Raw genomic sequence first — 21659 nt, 5'->3', positions numbered from 1 at the left:
TTCAATAGAATCACTAAAAATACGCTGAGCTCCGCTTCTCGAAAAGTCCCATTTATTATAAAAATTTTAAACACATTTTAAATTTATGAGTTGTTTTTCTGTTAGGTTACAATATTCTTGTTAACAAAAATGAATAGCAGTGATTTTTTTTAATTTTAAACATGTTTTAAGCGGTCGTATAACAAGCTTAAGCCTGTGCGTCATCTCACCACTGTGCTGCGACACAAAATGTATGACCTATTATTCAAACATTCAAACGCAATAGACTAATAAATTAAAATATACCTACATATATTCAAGTGTTATTTCGTTTGCGCGCATTTAATGTCAATAGTGTTGAAAGTCTACCAACTAGCGAGTGCACAGAACAGCGACTCGCGATGATATCATCTCAAGTTTTTTGGAATAAGTTTATTAGGCCACACATACTGAGTATGGGTAGTTTCATCCGAAACTTGAGTACACAAACTGATGACAGTATTTCCAACTCACCTCTAGTACCTACCCCTCACTTTCTCTCTCAACGTACTCACCCACTTCGTCATTATTTTGGGTGTCCTATAAACATTCTTTTAACATGACCCATCCTATATTATGAATCGGTTTCTGTCTGCCTTCATCCAATTTTCAAATAATAACAGAATGAGTATGTACATACTATTATGTATTTGGCTTTATTTATATAGTAAATTATTCAAATATACAAAACATTCTTGCATTAAGGACATACAACAAATTTTATTACATTTTCTAATGCAAAAATCATTTAAAATTCTAAGTAATGGCGAAAAAGAATTTACTAAAATCGAAACCACACAGAAATTAATTATTACTTAATAAGATTTGAAAATATTTACGACATACATAAAAAGTAAAATAACATGAATAAGTGAGTCTAATAATATGATACAATTTTCTGGCTAATGTATTTGAAATGACTTGTGAAACTTTCAAAGAAAGGTTGCGGTCGGTGGCAGATGGTTGGTATTCTTCTCTGTGCCTGCAAAAATAAATATAATATTGTATAAACAATGGTGACATATAGATGAGTTCAACAGTAAACCTAGTAACATGCAAGAATTCTTTCAGATTCATTCAGCTTAACGCATTTTCTCCTAAATAAAAACACCAAAATATTCTATTAGAATTGAGTACTTTAGAATGGTATAAAAAATATAATATGTATTCCCAAATAGCCAAAAATGATGTACTCATCATCAGTTTCATTATTAGTAGCATTTGTTTTGCATTTAATTATATGAATTACCTTCTGGTAAATCTGGAAACATGTCCCTTTATTGGTAAGTTTACTTGATACCACGGAGCAGTATTTAATTTCGTGTGAGATTATTGACGATACAATATTTTTTGGATTCGATAGAAACTACCAAAATTAGTCATCCTGGAAATTCCATCCAGGGTATGATGAGACTGAAGATGTGTATCATAGTTTCGATAGAGTAAATAGAAATAGTAGATATACAATGTCAATAAATAATATGAAGACTGAAAATGATCACATCAAATGTTACCCATATCTGATGGATTATGAATGGACCGGACCTATAATAAAAAGGTCTAAAATCTCTTACAATACAAAAAACAAATGGCAAACTAACCTCTATCAGAGTGTATCGCTTTTTTCTCCGCTTTATTCTTCCTGCCCGTCATATATCGATTAAAATTAGCCAGTTCTTTTAATTGCAATTCATTCCTTTCATTTGCGTACTTCATGTATTCAAAATTGATACTCGATATTACGTCAACTTGTTTTGTCACATTTTCATCGCACGCAACACCATCAGGGTTCGCAACGGTCAGATCTCCAGCTAGCTCCAACGGTTGATCGAGTTGCAAAATGTGTGTACCGTCTCCCAAGTCCATATTATTACCCATGTCAATTTTTAAACTGTCTCCATCGTTAAGTCTCATATTTCCCGGTAAATGCAAGGTGAATTTACCATCTACGGATCTCAAAATATTATAACTTCTCATTGCATCATTCTTCTCTCTTATATTGCTTCCTGGTAAGCCTAAATCGCTCGGCATATTTCCGTGAGATTTGATATTATTGTATTCTGTGGTATCGATAATATCATCGACATGATTATCAGTATCGATGTATTGATTCAAACCTTCATCATAACTTGCAACTGTTTCCATCACTGTAACTTCATCATTCTCATTAACCAAATAAATCTTCTTTTGCAAAAATTCACCTCTTGATTCCACCGTACTGACAGTATCCTCATTAGAAATATTGACACTTTTACTGACACTTGTAATTTGCTCTTTTATAACTGACTTATTCACTAAATCCATTGGCGGATAGTTGTCAATTTTGGCTCGTGCCAATGTGTTTGTATCATCGTGAGTATACTCCTTGAACTTGGGCACATGCGTTTTCATGTGACCAATCATTCCTGTGGAAGTACTGAAGCCACGCGAGCATATTGAACATCTGTAGGGTTTTTCACCAGTATGAGTCCGAACGTGAAGTGTGAGAGCTGTAGACGCCGCAAATGCTTTACGGCAGTAAGTACATACATAAGGTTTTTCCCCTGGAAACATGCGAAACAGAACAAAATATTTATTCAATCATTATAGCTAAATCACACATCCAGCCTCCACTCGATTTTATCGGTAACATAGGAATATCGTCTTTGGACCCTTACCCCTTACTACATAATATTAATCATCTGAAGAAATCTCATAGAAATCTAACATCGAGCATAAACTTATAATTTTAAGTATTTGTGGGTAATTTTTGGGTAAGGAACATTGGCTCGCAAAGTTAATCAATGTACATTTTTTCATATAACTTTACCTGTGGATGTTTAAAAACTCTACATCATTGGAAGAATTGTGGTCTGAACTTTGGTTCAGAGTTAGGATTTAAGTATTATATTCTAATATGCACTTAATTGAAATTAATGAGGTATGAATTTTTTTTGCTGAGCTCTTTCAGTTTAGGCTCAAATGCATCACAGAGATATAAAATCTTATTGTTTAGAAACCGTTCCATACTAATCCCCTAACATCTCATAGAGCAACCAATAAACGGACCCGATTCCCTTAAAACTATCAGAAATTGTGTATGGGTCAAACCCATGCGACTTTAGCTAAAAGCCTATGCTATATGAATATCTGGTTATATGATATGATGAGAATTGAGAATTTATTACCAGTATGCCTTCTCACATGAACATTCAATTCTCCAGACTGACAAAATTTAGCAGGGCAGTGTGGACAGCTGTAAGGACGGTCTTGCGAATGAGCTCTTCTTGTGTGAGACCGAAGATGTTCTGGCCTGCGATAACTCATGCCACATTCTGAACAAGCAAATTTCCTAAAAAAAATTAGCATATATTGTATACACAGCTACATACTTTCGCAGTTGGTTATCTTTGCTGGTATGTATTAGAACTATTAGGCTGTCACTATAATTATTATGTTATTTCTTCTGTTTCCTTTATGAAAATTTTAGGCTCGTTATAGAGAAATAAAAGATAAAAATGTAACGTACAGACATGACTACTCAAAGAAATAGAATTCAACTATGATCTTTTTTTTTACTTTACTTAACAAATTAATGTCACATGGCATCACCCTAATGACGAATCTGACACATAATTGGACAGATAGCTTGTGGATTAACAGTTTAATTATAAATTGCAAAAATAGTCCCAGCAAGTGCAATAATTCATTTAGCAATCTAATTTCTAAGTAGGTACCTAAATCAAAAAACCAAATTGGTATATAAATATTCGACGCAAGCTATACATTGTATGACATGTCTTTTAAATAACTTCTCAACATTAAATTTGATAACTAAACGAAAAATCTGAAAAACATTTAGATACTATTTACGGAAATCGTTCAAAATAGTCATCGATCTTTGCTATAAGAATAGGTGATACTAGTTACATGCTTACAGAAGTATTTCTGCTTAACAAAGACTTTGTACATACATAATCTGACCGTTTGACACATTTGTACCATCTATGGAACTTTTAACATTCGCCTTATTTAGATTTAACCATTATCAATTTTATTTTATTAGGTATGGACTGACCTCTGTCCATCTGGATGTGATTTTCGGTGAGATTCGAGTGTGCTCGGCAGAGAAAACTTACGATTGCAAATGTCACAGATATATTTGCAAGTGTGAGTGCGCTTATGGACACCCAATGTTATAGCACTCGGAAATGATTCCCCGCATACCCTATGGATTAATAAAAATATTTAACATGTCTCTCAAACTTAGTACCATCTTACCAAGAGAGCTCCCTACATTATCGTTCCCGCCAACAGTCAGGAACACAAAACTCAAAGAACATCAAAAAATATTCCTTGACTTGCAGTATCAGTTTCCTAAGGGCTAAGATACACAACAACGCAGACGACATAAGCGTCAAAGCATGTCTTACTTGATTCCAAATATATTAAATTAGATTTATTGTATGCAACGGTGTCTGCGTTGTCGTGTGTCTTAGCCCTAAGAGTTCTGGGATTATTATTACTTGGTTCATCATGAATTTTACTTAGAATAATAATAGGTCATAGCCACGAAACGTCTACACTCCCCTCTGTCTGCCAATAGCTCTTGGAAATTATGGGATTTTAGGATTTTTAATCGTTGAAGAAATTGAGCGTTTTTTTGGATTATAAACCACAGTTATTACTAAGTTCTAGATTTTTCTACTCACTTGCATATGTAATGACTATTATTGATTTTTTTTCTGTTTGTGATTTGGATGAGATCGGTGTTTGTGTCGTCCATCTCTGCGGTGTGGGATTCAGTGTCTACGGTCTTCGCAACTTTTAAATTACTGATATCTTCTTGATCTACCACTATTTCTTCGTGTGCCTTCAGGTGTCTTTTAAGTGTAGCATTATCAGAATAACATTTGCCGCACAGGTTGCACATGAATGGTTTTTCACCTGGAAATATAATTAAGTTTATACACTATAACGTTAATTATTGACTGATATAATATATTATGATAATGAATATAATATATCATATTATGATGATTTTGTATGCATTGTAGAACATAGCACTTGCCTCATAATCTGTAGTTTCGAATTTCACTGATAAGACAACTTCACATATTGTTTTCAATCAATATACACTTGAACCAATGTTATGAACCTGGTGCATTGAACGAATCGCTTATATTCGTTTACAAGCCATCATGAATTCGTTCTACTTTTAAAAAAAAAACGTTATGAAATTGTGTTATAATAATATATTTTCTGAAGTTTTTGTGAACATGAAAAGTCACCGCCACATATGACTAATAGAATTTTTTAAATTGACAACCTATTTACCGGTGTGTATCCTAACGTGTCGCATTAATGTTTGGGGCTGCGTGAAGGTTCTATCGCACAATTGACACGCATATGGTTTAGTCGCCTCATGCTGCCTCAGATGGACTGTCAGATCATGCGATTGGACAAAACCTGAAAAAAATGGAATGCAAAACTGTCAATGATTGATCTCGTTATTACTACAACTAATAAAATACACAAATAGTGCTATCTCTCATGTGGTTCGCCTATTTGATAATCTCCTATATATTATTATCCTACAGCTTTCCCGGGTTTTGGCGAACGATTGTATGCCTTATTCGTCATGTCCGATGGGTTCAAAAAAATAATCCGTTCTCGAATCGTTTAAAATCATAATTTCACAGTTGACACCCGCTGGATTAATTTCCAGTCGATTTCGGTGATTTTTTTATACTTCCCAATACATTTTCGAGCGACATGCGACTTTATTGACCGGGCACTCGATTGGGAAAAAATTCACTTACTTGCAACACTGGTTAATTATCATCCCCAATTTTAAATTAAAATGCGTTTTTGACAAACTATTCTTAATCGAATCGACAGATACACATATTTTATTTTATTTATTAATGTTCCCGAGAGATTTCATTCGCATATTTATTCATAAGGTCGTCTCAAAAATTATACCCCTATAACCTAAAAATATCCGTATCGACCGATTATTGTAATTGTAATCATTATTTACGTTAATTACTTAATAATCATTATATTTTTAACGTCTCTATAAACGAGTATGACAAACAATCGTCATTTTTAACACTGTTCTTTAAATCAAAAGGAAATGATATTTCATATTATTAAGTAGGATGTAGGAAGATGTCATAATAATAATAATCTATATACACTTTTACATTCTTAACTTCTCACAATTCCACTGACACTTTGTTAACTAACGTCACTTAAATATAATATATCCTGTTATAATAACTGAACACATTAAAATCGAATAAACAATAACATTTATACGAATTTCTATTAAAACTGTTCATTTTATTATCCGGCTATCCGCGCGCATTTTGACGATCAACCATAGACCAATATTTCAAAATTTGTTAATGTTCCTTTCTGTTTTTTTTTTAAATTTTTGCATGGCTATTATATTATTATTTTTGAACCAATGAAACTTATATAAATTTAATTAGCTCATATAACCCAAAAATATTTAAAAGGTATTCAACAATAATTGATGTTATAATATACATAATATTTAAATCATCATCAACCAGGATCAATCCACTGCTGGATGAAGGGTTCCGCAACCAGATTCTACTAATAGCGGTTAAACAAATTTGTGATATTATGCCTATTTCTATCATCGTTATCAACATCGACCTGAACCAATCCACAGCTGGATAAAGGCCTCCCTAGCCTGATTCTATTGCTTTTTGTCATTTGAATTGCTGTATTTATCAAAATCGGTGATATTATATTTATCCTCATATTCATATCGTCATCACCATCATCGACCTGAACCAATCCACTGCTGGATAAAGGCCTCCCTACCCTGATTCTACTCCTTTCTGTCATTTGAATTGCTGTATTTATCAAAATCGGTGATATTATATTTATCTACATATTCATAACGTTATCATCATCATCATCAACTAGGATCAATCCAATGCTGGATGAAGGGTTCCGCAACCTGATTCTACTACTAGCGGTTAAACGAATTTGTGATACTATACCTATTTCTATCATCCTTATCAACATCGATGTTAACCAATCCATTGCTGGATAAAGGCCTCCCTAGCCTGATTCTATTCCTTTCTGTCATTTGAATTCCTGTATTTATCAAAATCGGTGATATTATATTTATCCTCATATTCATATCGTCATCATCATCATCATCAACTAGGATCAATCCACTGCTGGATGAAGGATTCCGCAACCTCATTCTACTACTATCAGCGAAATGTCAAACTGTCTGACGTGAATAAAAAACCCATCCCGAAGAGAAAACTATGGCGCCATCTATGCATACTTCACAATTATATTAAAATCCAACACCGCCAAGCTGTCTGCAAGACCTAGCGAGACAGACTGGCGACCGCCAGCTGGCTCAGCTAGTAAGTAATAATTATGATTGATATATTTTTTATACATACATAATTTGATTTTTGTGGATGTATTTATTATATAATATGTAAATTTTGTAACTATTATTGAGTAGTTGATTTCATCTCTTGGTTAAATATTTTCTTTCTCTGTAATAATTACTCTTTTTACCTCCATAATCATAACAAGTTTTTTTTTGCGTATAGCATGTTTTTCACTATTTACAAGTATTACATATTTTCTACATGTCCTTTTACTGTTACTAGATATTGCAGCACGCTGCATAATCATTGATATGCCGTAACTCTTATTTCTGAATAAATAAAGGAGACATAATGCACTCACTTCTGCCGCATATGCTGCAAAGGAAAGGCCTTGCACCAGTGTGAATCCTCTCGTGGTTCCTCAAATGGTGAATATGGTTGAATCTCTTGGGACAGTGGGAGCACTTGAAGCGGCGTTGCTCTTCGCTCTTGTGGCTTAGCTGGTGTTGTGTGAGACGGGAGATGTGAGAAAATACTTTCAGACACTGCGGACACTCATGGGTTTCGCCTGCAAAAACAAAAGTAGTAAACAGTTAAATTATTTCAATAAAAATATTGATGTCAGTCACTGAATAATCACATCTCATTCTATCTGCACATAATGTGGAGCCAACACTTACCATTGATCATGCATGAATATGTCGATAAATGTAGGTACTAGGGCAGAAGTGAGAAATCTATGGTATATGTGTTACGTTTGGCATTCGAAAGAATTGTAGAACCAATGTGAAACCCAAACGTTCTGGTCAATCTAGCACAAGGTAAAAGGGACAATTTTCACAAAATAAAAGCCGCTTAACATATCGACTGTGGAAAGGAAAAGGGGCGTAAGCCTCAGTTTTTGCAAAGTGGGTTTTATTTGTTATTAGCAAAGTATTCAACTCAATACATGGTATGCCCAAAGGATTTAAGCTGCAAATGACGAATTATTATAAAAATTTAGCTTTTAGTTTTTAGAAATGAAGGGCGTGTGAATTTTACGTCCAGGAAAAGGGGCTCAAACCACGTCAATGACATTATAAGTCGTTTAAGCAATCTTTTGTGGTAAGGAAAAGGGCGGTAAGCAACTTAATCCGTAAATGTATGAGGATAATGGCAGTTTTACTAAAAGCTGACGGCCGGCTGGCTCAGGTATGAACCATAATGAAGATTAAGCCACCTAATAGTTTCGCTCGCTCGTTTGACAGTCCAACACGTTTTTCGACACTCTCTCCATTAAAATTCATTTAAAGTATACTAATCCAGTGAAAATGGCAATAGAAATAAGTTAAAATATTCTTAAAATGTGAGGTGTTAACATGGATGGAATAAACAACACAAAGAAAAATGGTAAGACCTTAAAATTACGCCTTGAAATTTTTATGCCGCACAAGTGAAGCGTCATCGTTAATTCTCTGTAAATTGTTATAAAACATTATGTTACAACTTATATTGTGTCTTAATCATTTGTTAATGATCTGTTGTTCATATTAGATGATAAAATTAATAAAATATTTGCTATATTTACTTCAAACACCGCCGTGCGGTTTATAGGTTATGTGGCGTGTCAAACACAATTCTAAACTGAACTTGGTTCTATGTACGCTTATATTTACGATTAAAATCATTGTAATGGACAAAAATTATAATTATGCACCGTATTATTTATAGTAATAAAATAAATCTCGAGTAAAATGCGTTTTGTTTTAATTTGTTGTCAGGAGCCACTGATCAAAGTGACAAGTGATTGTCAAGAACCAAATACATCCGCAAATATTGGTTATTTGTAATAATTATTGTAAATAACTAAGATTAGCTTGAATCAATATACTATGTCTATCTATATATAATAAAATATTTGCTATATTTACTATTATAATTATTACTATTATGTAATGATTATGTGTCATTTATGGTTTATTTTTAAACTTAATATACCGTAAAACCCCCTAACTTCGCCCGGTTTTTTAACAGAAAGTCGTTTTGCCACCAAAATATCCACCAATATGAAGTCTTATAGATCTTATGTAATGCACAATGATAGTGTTTAATTTTATTTATATTGAAGTAATACCCTTTTCATACTAAATAATACAATAAATCACTATTTTTTATATAGACGAAGTTACGGCACGATTCCCTAACTTCGCCTAATGTGTTTTAGTAGGTACAATAAAAAAATATTGTCTATGGATACTCATGAAATCTATTAAAAAATAGCCTTAAGCAAATTCAGGTCTTATGCTAGAGACAATTTGACATATTTTAAAGAAATATCTACGTTGGCGAAGATAGGAATCACTTCAATGACTGTTTCATACAACCTACCAATTTACGCTAGGGCTGCCAAAACCCAAAGCATTATAGTATCATTTTTATGTGTTGATTTACATAGTAAATTTTTAATAAAGGAAATATGAGAAAAATTGTTAACTGGTGATTCAAAGTGATGAATAGTTTTTAGTCTAAAAACAATAAAAATAAAAAAAACACATTTATTTCAAGAAAATCGTTTTTTTGTGACAACCCTAAAGCCAGGGGAAGTGTAGGAACAAGTAGTTCAAAAAACATAGCCTGACATTGCATACTCAAATAATTGATGTTTTATTATAAATATCGGAAATCGCACGTTACATTTGGCAAGCAGACTATATCACTATATTATATTAAAAATATGAAGAACCTACCTCTACAAGATTCGTAGAAATCAGCAAAAGTTCAGAGGTATTCCGAAAAAATCTCTTCAAACCGGACTCGAAAAAACGGTACTAACACAAACACGGCGAAAATAATGGCGGTTTGAAAATTGTGTGGTGACAGGACGAATATTATCTTTAAAATTGCCTCAGTGACTTAAAGTGCTGCAATAGTAAAAACATGAGTTTTTAGTGTTTAATTGATTTAGGTGAAGTTAGGGACACTTGGCGAAGTTAGGGGGTTTTACGGTAATTAAACCATAGGAAATGAAAAAATATCAAATAAACACCTAGTGAAACACTATAAAGAAATACATTCCCAAGAATTTAATTTAAAATAAGTGTGAAAAAAGGCTATTTGCTGCGTAAGTCCACTGTATTTTATGAATACGACATTTGAAATTGGTAAGGAAAAAGGATGTTACCATCATTTTTATCGGTTTTTCTCTAATAACTTACGTAATTAATGTCAGATTGGGAAAATAATACACCAAATTATTAATCATTATGCACTTTAAGTCTGTGTATATTTTTTATTTTGATTTTGACAGAAAATCATTGAAAAAACGTTTTTTGCTCCTCCTATAAAATTTGCTTTGTGTGGATTATGCCCTTTTTCCTTTTTACAGTCGATATGTAGCTGTAAACATGTGGTCCAGAGTGCGACACGTCATTGGCCTAGGTAGTTTATGTAGATCTATGTACCAACCATAGTTGTGTCATTCTTTAAAATAATTAATAAATTTAAAATAGTAGATTTATTTACCTGAATGCATAACTCTGACATGTCGTTCCAGCTGAAATTCGTCCTTGAAAGTACGAGTACATTCCAGACAAGATTTAGTGCCCACTCGAGAATGCTTTGGGATGTGAATCTTAAGACTTGACCTGAAAATATGAAGAAGATAAATAACTCCATTATAATAAGTTGACAAAAGGTTAGGTTGTTTGGAATACTTTGTGCATTTTCAGTTTTCACAAAACCTGAAAATGAATGCAATAGGCTGTTGTTTCATTTAAATTGAAGGATTAAGTTACTACTTACTTAAATGTAAATGTTTTTTCACATATAGGACAAGGAAACTTTGCCTGATGAGCTATCCTATGTCGATTCAAATCTTTAACTTCTACAAAACGCTTAGGGCATATCGGGCATTGCAAGACGCGCTCTCTCGTATGTTTGGCTCTAATGTGAACCTGAAATGAGAAAAATGATTGAAAGATATTCCTTTGAGAATCACTAATCTAAATCGAGGGCTTAGTGTCAGACAACACTATCTACAAAAGTGCAACTTTACAGGAGAGCCAAAAATCGTTATTTTAGATTCTTGTAACTCAAAAAGGGAAATGTTTATTTAAAACCTAATGTTAATATTTTATAATTTATTGTGTATTGTACATTTATCTTGCTTATCATGATGTCAAAATTTATAGGGATAGTTTTCAAAAAGTATGAAAACAAGGGTAACTTATGTAGTTAGCGTGAAACTTTACTGACGATTTAATAAGAAATTAGAAAAGATTGACATAACGTTGTTTGACTATCATGTAGCCATAAATGTAAAATAACGTTATCTCAAAAAAAAAAAAAAACCCTTTTTTGTAGATAACGTTGTCTGACTTTAAGCACTCGAAATATAATAATGGGTCACCATCAAATCATAAAAAATTCAAGTTTAAGAGTTTATTTTGGTTTACAGCTAAATTTATTAGTAGTTTAGTAACTTTTTTCAGGTTCTCCTACATATTATATTAATTATATTTCTCCGTCTATATAGTGAGGGGTTTCTTCAGCATCTTTGGGGTTATCAGACTAAGTTATTAGCAGAATTTTAATTCAATTTCAATTAATAATAAATGAGAATGTTAGTTTTAAAGCACTATACTCCACAATTCTAACTATGTACATAATAAAATACACTTAACTTAATGCCTAATTCAGTCCAAGATACATCTGTTCCTTGAACGTTGAAGATTGTATATGAACTGTTCGAAAGTTGTATCAAATTTGTTTCTGAACATTTAATATTGTTCTGAGACAAATATCTACATATTTTTGCTTTACATTGCGAATAGAAAGCATTGTTCATATACAGAACTTTTTGGTCTGAACTAGGCTTAATACTACACGCACATTTGATAAGGGATTCTTTACTGTTAGTGTCAATTTTAAATTACCAACCATATGAAAATAAAAAAAATCATACCAAAATTCTTAGAAAATTCAAAAAAATTGAAGTCAAACAAAAGTCGATCAATTGTTTGCATCATTTATGAAGAAATTAACAAAAAACTCGAAAGGAATCAATCGTTGATTATGTTTCTTAGTCTCATCAAAGTAAACGTTTTTAAAAAAAAAAATAGATAATTTAAATAAATAAGGTATTTAATTTTAAAGATGAGTCCACTCTGTAAACTTAAAAAAACATAAACATAGATAATATGAGGCGTCTACATAATAACAAAAAATGATGAGTTACACAATACATACAAGGTCTAAATCTAACAAAAAGTATGTACATAGACATGTAACATGTGTAAATGTGTAATACACAAATCTACAACAAAAAACGTTAATATAACAAAATAATTTACAGACACCAAGAGTTTAGAACATTAGAGTGATATAAATAAATATTTACTAATCCAATTTTATTTTCCAAATATTTATTGCAGAAAGGGGTTTATCATTTAATAGATATAGGAATATTGTTTTAATTTGAAAATAAAATACGATAGAAAAAATAAATTAATGTTAAAACCAACCGTTTGATGCACAAAAATGTATGTAGATAATAGCTAATAAAGATGTGTTTTCAAATATTTACCTCTAAGGATGCCTCACTTTTGCAATGACTGGCACAGTAATTGCAACGAAATGATTTCTTAGGATTATGCTTCAGTCTAACGTGGGCTATCAATTCAGATTTGCCTTCAAATTTATCTAAACAATAAACGCAAACTGCCTCTCCAAGGTGTGTATGCAAAATAAGATGATCCTAAAAGAGAAATCGTTTAAAATAAACCAGAAATATTTGTAATATTTATAACAAAAACAATTAATATAATAAAGTAATTTTTCTAAGAATGTAATATTAACCCTTTCGCTGCGAGCCATTTTCGCGGGAAATTATTTTCAGTCAAGTGATCTGTTAAAAAGGTCACTACAGCTAAAACAGATCGATTCCAAAATTAAAAAATAGATTACTAGATGAACTATATATCAGTTATTCCAAATGCACCAAGAAATAAACTATATTCGTTACATTCTCACTAAAATAAATCGAAGAAAGTGAAGACGCTAAAAAATATCCAAACTTTGACCGCGCGTTCAAAATGGCGGCCGTCCACTCTTCACATAGACGGTTTCAACACATACTACCGAGCAATTCGCCGCGTTTGTATTTGTCATACACAGGGCTGTGCTGAGTACATGCTGCCGTAGTTGGTTACGGTCTATGACAGATATATTACTAAATCACTTGTGGAATAATCAGTGGGTTATCGCTTATCGCATTTAGTAAGTCGTAAACTCAAATTTTATTACCGTTTGAAATTCTGAACCTATATTTATTTTCGTCGCCATAAAATATTGTCATCCACTTATTCATTAGGATGTTTTGGAGAATAAAACACTAAAAATAATTACCGCACTGCTAAAATATTAATATAATATAATTTATGAGGCGCCGTCGGCTTTTTCATTGTACAAAGGGCCTGTCGAATAATCGCCAGGCATAATATGAGCATGTGAACAGAGCTAACACAGTTTCGTGGCACATAAAAATAAAAATTATTACCCATTATAATAATGTAAATATCAAATATAGAACAATGAACAAAGCCAAACAAATTTACTGGAGAGCTGTGCATCGATTAAATATTTTCCAGCATTATTTCTTCGATAATATTATGTGGTAGTGACATTTTGGTGGGTGAAATAATTATTTCACTTATATTTATAATGACAAAAAATACTAAAAACAAATCTTCAAAATGTTTCTATCGAGATCACAAATCACTAAGAAAAAATACATAACACTAACGTAATCATAATAATTAATTAAAAGGTAAATAAAAATATTATCGATGCACACTTTTCGATGCATGACCAATGTTTTGTTTTGATAACCCTGGTGACGCAACTAGTACACCCGTCTTCGCAATGGCGCGCGATTCAAACGACTGAATAACGAGTGTTCTTTTCAAAAATATATTTCCTTGTGTTTTACTTGACATTTTTATGATCTGTTGCCTGATATGTCTACCTAAAGGTTTGAACTAATTTTTAAAGCATATTATCCACAAGTGTCTCTTCTAGTTTGGTCAAAAATACGAGATAAAGTCTATGGCATGTTTACATGCCATACGCAGTCTAAGGGTTAAGTAAAAATTTAAGGTGAAAATATATAGTAAGCAGGTGAATTTGTTCAGATCGAATGATGAACAAATTTATGTACAAAAAGAGAAGAAAACATATTAGAACAATTGGTAAATCAATCAAACATTGGTAGTTTATCATGTATGTATACAAAAATGTATTCATTCTAATGTGATTGTATAGTAATGTACATCTAATTTCATATCCCTTTTATCAGTCACTTTATTGACTATAGATAAGCATTCTTATATTGATCGGTTTGTTTACTCGCATGTAACAGGTACAAAATCCAAGATTTCATACAAGAATCACAGAATATGTACCCACCAAATTAGTTTAGATAGATTTTAGAAATTAGATAGTGACTCATTGATATTATGTATTTACTCATATGATTATGCTAAAAGAATCTACAAGTATCATACCTTGAAAGATTCTTGCGAATCAAAAAGAGAACCACAGATATCACAATTTAAATTCTTAATATTCTCTTTGGCTATCGACGATTCCAAACATTTTGGATTCTCTTCTCTTTCTTGTAAGCGTTTGGAATTTCTGATCGCGGGCTGCACCATTTTATAAATATTTTTACCAGATAGAGCTTTGACAGTAGGAAGTGAACTTAAGTAGTGAATTGTTTTCTTGTGCAACTCCAGCTCTGCGGAAGTTTCAAATTTGACATTGCATTCTGAGCATGAGCCCAGGCTGGTGATGATCTCTGCTTCATGGACAGAAGTCTCCGAGGCATCCATAACAATTGTAGAATTATTGATACAAAATATGAAGTGTTCTTTGAGACTGACAGGGTCTGGAAAGTGTTTCTCACATATCTGGCACTGATTGTCTGTTCCAGTCTTTGGTAACATTTTACTATTTCTATCACGCTAAAAATAAAACAAATTTCGTATTATACTGAGGTACAGTTTAAAAATTATAGAATTTCTTTTCCACTCTGCTTTGTAAGGTGATCAGATTGATACATACAAAAATTAATTTGAAACAAAGTTTTTGGGGTTTTTATATATTTGACAGATTCCAACTCATTAAAAATTTTGTGCAGCATGGAAGGCCATTTTCATTTGCCATTGCCAAGAATCTTTCTGAATACCCTGTGCATAAACACCATTGGTTTCTGACAATCAATGAAGTGCAGGTGAAGTAGAAACACCGTAGTGTCGGTGACTCGGAAGATTACAGATATCTTGCAAACGTATCTATACACGCAGTAGTCAATGTATTAAAATAAAAATATATTCATAAAACCAATACATCAAGCACACACAGCATTAAAATGTGTACAAATTATTTTTTTAAAAACATTTCTAGTTATGTACAGAATATTGATGGAATAAAATATTGATGAAAAAAATTACAATTGTACACATTTATAATAGTACTATTATTATAAATGGTATCTCATGTAAGAACAATTTGTCATCAGCTGACAATGCCCACTAGAGGATTTATAAATAATACATAAATTATACAAACCTTAGATTTTTTACTCTTCATTTGGTTTCTATATGCACGTTTTATTTCTCTGAGTTTTTTCTTTCTAATTGCATATTTTTTTTCTATATCCGTGTCAAAATCTAAATCTGAATCTGATATTATGTTTTCATTTTGCGTATCAGACATTTCTTGTTTTTCAATAATTCCATCATCAATTCCTGATGCTTCATTAATTATTATTGATTCAGATTTTTCACCAGCGTCTATTAAATATATTAAACCAGATTCTTGTGCCTGTAGTAATAATAAAAAGGATATAAAAATGCAGATTTAACTTAATAATGAATATGTCCAAGTTACTTACTTACTTACTTCACCATGTTCAAACCAAGAGGATCATGATATGGCCGTCCATGGTGGAGATTGTACTAACAGGTTTTGTTTTTTATGAGAAATGGATGTAAGCCACTTGTTCAACCTATAAGGTCCATACGTACATTAAAAAACAATATTTTCGAGTTTATATCATGTTACAACTATTACTGCTCAATACAAATACAAAACAGGAGTTAACAACCAAAGTTCGGAAACCATTCCCATTGTAAAAAAATATATTTATTGGAATATAATCTTTAAAAAGTCCTGTTACAAACAATCAAGTCATCAAATAGAATTTTATATTTTTCGTAGATATTAATAAAATAGTTAATTGCAAAATAAACTTACTACATCCTGTGGTATATCACTTTTTGACTGTTCTAGGTAATTCCTAAGAGTTTGTTCAGATGCCTGTACTTGTAGCATAAATGAGTAAGCCATAATTGTTTTCTGTATGCAAATGTTACAGATTTTAGAAGGCAAAGCATCGTTTTCATTAATCTATAACCATAAACATATTATATTAAACACAAGTAATATTATTAGTTTCTTTATTAAACACCACAACAGGCTGTGAAGCCCAATAATAGTAGTAAAACACCCAGGCTTAAGGAATTGTAATCCTCATCGGGAATCGAACCCTGAACTCTGAGATGGAAGGCCAGCGTCTTACGTACTGCACCACGAGAGCCGCCAAATATATATAAAAGTAATAATTTTAAGTATATTACTAATTTATACTATTATATTAAAGTATATTAAATATTAGTATTTTTTTTAAGAATGCATGTTCAACCATCTGCTGAAAAATCTTTAAAGCATAAATCGCATATCATATCTTTTTCATAATTATTATGTTAAAATTGCACGTGTTTAAGCACGTCCATGTGGCGTGCACGGTTCGTAACACTTGAATAATATATGGCGCTTCGATGGCGGAATGGCTCATATAGCATTATTTTATAAACTCACTTTTGTGTTGGAGAAATTCATTATCATCTCATTATATTTTAATGGCTCTGATACGTCATTTCTGCGATCGAAAATTGACAGCAATATATCATGTTCAGTAAGACAGCCTCTGCAAATGTTGCTTTTATTCAGGGGATCATTTGATTTCATAGCTAATTTGTTTATTATATCAGTCTGACATCTGAAAAAATACACAAATTAAAAATCAGCTAAAATCTTGATGATTTATGCATAATACAGTGAAATCCCGTCTGTATGTGCCCGGAATTCATGTTTATTCGCTATTTGCATGTAATATCTCCAATTTCATTTCTTTTTAGTATATTTTTTTCCCAGTTTTATGTTTTTATTTCCCACATTTTACGTCTGAAATATTCAATTCAATTTATTTGCATTGACACATTCAATTCAATGGTATGGCTACCAATTAAATGAATTCCAAATGCATGTGTGCATTTGACATGCCGAATATGGGTTATAGACAATATGTCACAGCATGACATGTCCAAGACTAAGATTACACAACGCGATTCTAATTTTTTGTTGGTTTGTATTTTTTCTTGTTTACACCCATTCAAATAATGTCTCAGCCAACTCAATAAACAAAAAGATTGTAAGTTCAAGAGAATAGGAACATTCTCGAAAAGGTGAAAGAACGCGTTGACACAATATGCTCCAAATCAATTTATATGATTAAAGTACCTACTTGAATAAGTAATAAGACAGTACCTAATGGAAAAACCATTACATCTATTGTATAAGTATGTGGCTATCAATGGTTCTGTGTCACATATGAATCACTTTCAAATTAATGTTAATTAATTAGTTAAAATAATTATTGTTTAGTATGTGTAATTTCTTTGTATACATTTTTCACAATCGAATTACTACTTAGTAAGCACTTTGTTTACCTTAGTGATATTCATTAAACGTTTATTATATTTTCTCACCAAATGGCTGAGATACTGAGGTAAGCATTTTCCATCGTGGCAGGTTCAAAAGGCTGTCGGGAGGAAACAAGTCAGTCTCTCCGCAATATTCACTTGATAAACGCGTATCTTGCTAGAGAACTTAGTGCCTCGGAAAATAACACCTACCTCTGTTATATTGTACCGATTGTACCCTTGTACTTGTGTAACCATAAATAAACTCTCACTTCTCCATCATCACGAATAACCACGATCGTCTTTCATCTATCACACCATCGACCACTCCTACACGTATATGGATGGCATTCATAGACAAATAAGCAATCTCACCTTTCCAATTCGTTTAAACTTGGATGTCCGGTAGTTACATTCATGTCCGTTTCAATGACATTTTCTTTTTCTATCACTTCAATTAGTGCTCTATCAGTAACTGCTGGTATAGTACTGTCATTGACCGCTAATGCTGTTCCAACAGTAATAATTAGCGGTACTGACCCAACAGTATTATTGACACTGCAATAAAAAAATCCAAAATATTACTACAACATACATGAAATGAATGTAATCAGATGGGGCGGATCAACAACTAAGTATGTCTACCTCAGTAACAAATGTCAACTGACGGTGGTATGTCTGATGAGATGGCTCACAGAACCAAATTGGCATGGAGCGTTAACCAATGTATGCATGTGAAACATAGACCCCTATTGTAAGAGAAATCAAAAAATTACAAGTAGGGCAATGTGGCATGGAAAAGAGTATGTTGGGCATAACGCAGAAAGACTAGAAAAGAAACCAAAGGCAGATAAGACTATGCGATGTGATAGAAGTCATCAAGCAGGTGAAATGGCAATGGACCGGAATGTCACTCTGCAAATGAACAACCACTAGACAAATGCCGTCAAACAGTGGTATCCAAGGAGCACTAGACGCGTTTATATCTGCTGGATAGACAAACTCATAATGTTCAATGGATGTCCATGGCAGCGAAGAACTAGGGACTAAGAAAAGTGGAAAGAGCTAGGGGAGGCCTTCATCCAGCAGTGGATCGACCCAGGCTGATGATGATGATAATGTAATGAAATGAAAATTTCTAAAATAGAGTGTTGTTAATGATTACAACTTTCAATCAGAACAAAATAAACATAACCTAAACTCCATTTCACCAAATCATATCGATAGCAAACCTTTTCTATGCCTCACGATATTACTATGGCAGTATCTGACAGCCCGAAGATTTTTAACGACACATGTTCTCTTACTAAAATCGCTGTAATACCGATAATTTGTGGCTTAGTATTTCATAATTATTCAAACAGATGGCACTGTATATTTAATTTTTTAGAATTTAAATTATACAAATCAATCGACATTGGCTAGTAATTTGAGTTTAAAGTCGGACGAGATAACTCGCAAATTTTGTATGTGCGGCCTGTCGATCACGGCCATTATAGAGCGAGAATACTCGCTTTTAAGTATACATTTACATTAAATAATTTACTCTAACAAACAGTTTACTTACTCATCCAAGTTTTTCCTATGTTTTCTCGTTTGAAGCTGCCGTTCTCGGTTAAAAGACATGGGTGCCTTAATTCTTGGTCCGAATTTTGTAGGAATTGCACGTGACTTCAACTTTGTTAGTGGCAAATTAAGAAATTCAGCTTTCAAGTCTCTGATCAAAACATTGCTTTTAAAATGTTTCGAACAAATTTTTGATGTTGTAATGTTAAAATTGTATTTTCGTCCACAAAAATGTACCCACTGTTTTTGAAGTTGAAGATCTCTTGGAAAAGCAAAAAAGCAATGAGGGTGTACGTCTACGTTTTTATTAACAATCAATTATTTGTTGTTACCAGTTTTACAGCCAAATACTGCACACTTGACCATTTTAAGAGTGTAGTAATTTTAATAAGATATAATAACAAACATAAAACGCCAGTATCAAACTGAAGTTTATTGACGTTTAGCATAGATATTAGATAGACAAAAACAGTGCTGCCAAGTCAAAATTTAAAATTTCAGTAGATTTTGACAAAAAATTCAGTAGATTTCATAAAATATCAGTAGATTTTGAAAAATGTGGTTTATTAGATATGATTTAATAAAACTAATAAGAATAACAATAACTAATAATATTGTAAACAATGATGATATTAATGGGTAAAATGGCGCTCTTGGGTAGAGTTACAATGCTTTTTATGTCAATTTAGAAGTGTATAACATCAAAAAAGGTCATGCGTAAATCATTTCAAGTTTATTATTAAAAGAATCATCAGTTAATTTACAATTATGGAGAAACACAAATATCAGTAGATTTCTTTAATTTCGAAAAAAAATCATAAATTCAGTATATTGGCAAAAAATATCAGTTGATCTAAGGTCCATTTACCTGGATCACCCAATGTTGAAACTCCAATTTTTTTTGGGTGCGTTTGTTTGTGCATCATTAGTGCACGTTTGTGCACGATTTTTTTTCGTTTGTGCACCTATAATAACCGAAAAATTCCAATTACAAATTGGGTGTTCCAACTAAACGTTGGGTCACCCAATGTTGAAATTTCAACTTTTTTTGAGTGCATTCGTTTGTGCATCGTTAGTGCACGTTTGTGCACGCGTTTTTTTCGTTTGTGCACGCACATTAAGGGGGTTATTTGCATTTCAATTTGGGTGACCCAGCTAAATGCTGGATACTTGACGTCACTAAACTTGGATTATTTTCAAAATTTAAATTGTAAGCACTAGTGCGTTGGTAGTGAACGTTAGTGCACGATTCTTTTTTGCCTTTTCACCTGTATTCAGCGCGCTATTTATCGCGTCCATTTCTACGGCGTCAGCCCATCTCCTTCTTGGACGGCCTCTGGGTCTCTTTCGTTGGGGTAGCCACTTCGTCATGATCCTTGGCGCTCTAACTTCAGGCATTCTCTCCACATATCCCACCCATCGTAGTCTTTGGGACTTACAGTGTCTTATGATTGTTTGCTGTTCAATCAGCTCTTCCAACTCGTGGTTCATTTTAATTCTGTAGTTCCCATTTTCCAACGTGGGTCCAAAGTTTTGCGGAGTATTTTGCGCTCGAAGACAGCTAATTTGTTCTCCTCGTTTTGAGTCAAGCGCCAACTCTCACAGCCATAAGTGACCACTGGCCTTATAATCGTTTTATAAATTAGAAGTTTACTTCTTCGGCCTAGAATTTTCGACCCCACCAGTCGCTTGCAGGCATGCCATCATTTATTCCCGGAGATAAGGCGGATTTTTATCTCCTCTGCTGTCTTATTTTGGGTATTTAGGCTGGATCCGAGATACGTAAACTTGTCCACCCCTTCATATGCATGCTATCCTATGACTATATTCTGCAGCGGTACCTGATCGCATGTGCTGACCATATACTTAGTTTTTGACTGGTTTATTTCCAGCCCAA

General features: G+C 32.7%; 1 protein-coding gene across 2 annotated transcripts; it reads right to left on the bottom strand.

The window, feature by feature from the left end:
* Positions 1-644: 644 nt before the first annotated feature.
* LOC147078419 (uncharacterized) lies at positions 645-20209 on the bottom strand. 2 transcript variants are annotated; one of them, XM_085959354.1, is made up of 17 exons: positions 19764-20209; positions 18572-18754; positions 17313-17493; positions 16689-16841; positions 16335-16440; positions 16002-16256; positions 14936-15394; positions 12958-13128; positions 11175-11326; positions 10896-11017; positions 7756-7962; positions 5335-5466; positions 4710-4944; positions 4076-4225; positions 3186-3349; positions 1620-2561; positions 645-1000 (listed from the first exon to the last, which is right to left on the bottom strand). In XM_085959354.1, the coding sequence occupies exons 6-17, from the start codon at positions 16146-16148 to the stop codon at positions 951-953; spliced, it is 2931 nt and encodes a 976-aa protein (XP_085815480.1). In that variant the 5' UTR covers positions 16149-16256; positions 16335-16440; positions 16689-16841; positions 17313-17493; positions 18572-18754; positions 19764-20209; the 3' UTR covers positions 645-950. The 2 variants fall into 2 exon arrangements, with proteins under 2 accessions (XP_085815480.1, XP_085815473.1); XM_085959347.1 differs by lacking the exon at positions 16335-16440.
* Positions 20210-21659: the final 1450 nt, after the last annotated feature.

Source organism: Rhyacophila brunnea, unplaced genomic scaffold (assembly GCF_057557595.1).
Source record: "Rhyacophila brunnea isolate RB1 unplaced genomic scaffold, BYU_Rbru_1.0 scaffold_11, whole genome shotgun sequence".
Lineage (NCBI taxonomy): Eukaryota > Metazoa > Arthropoda > Insecta > Trichoptera > Rhyacophilidae > Rhyacophila > Rhyacophila brunnea.
Note: the sequence above shows the minus strand (reverse complement) of the source record. Positions and strands in the feature narration are given on the sequence as shown.

Excerpts from the sequence above, each read along its gene's own strand:
- LOC147078419 (XM_085959347.1), bottom strand. The coding sequence starts at position 19,822 with ATGTCTTTTAACCGAGAACGGCAGCTTCAAACGAGAAAACATAGGAAA. Across the intron at positions 5,467-7,755 it reads TTGCAGCATATGCGGCAGAA|GTTTTGTCCAATCGCATGAT; the intron begins GTGAGTGCATTA and ends CATTTTTTTCAG. Across the intron at positions 4,945-5,334 it reads ACACGTTAGGATACACACCG|GTGAAAAACCATTCATGTGC; the intron begins GTAAATAGGTTG and ends TTATATTTCCAG.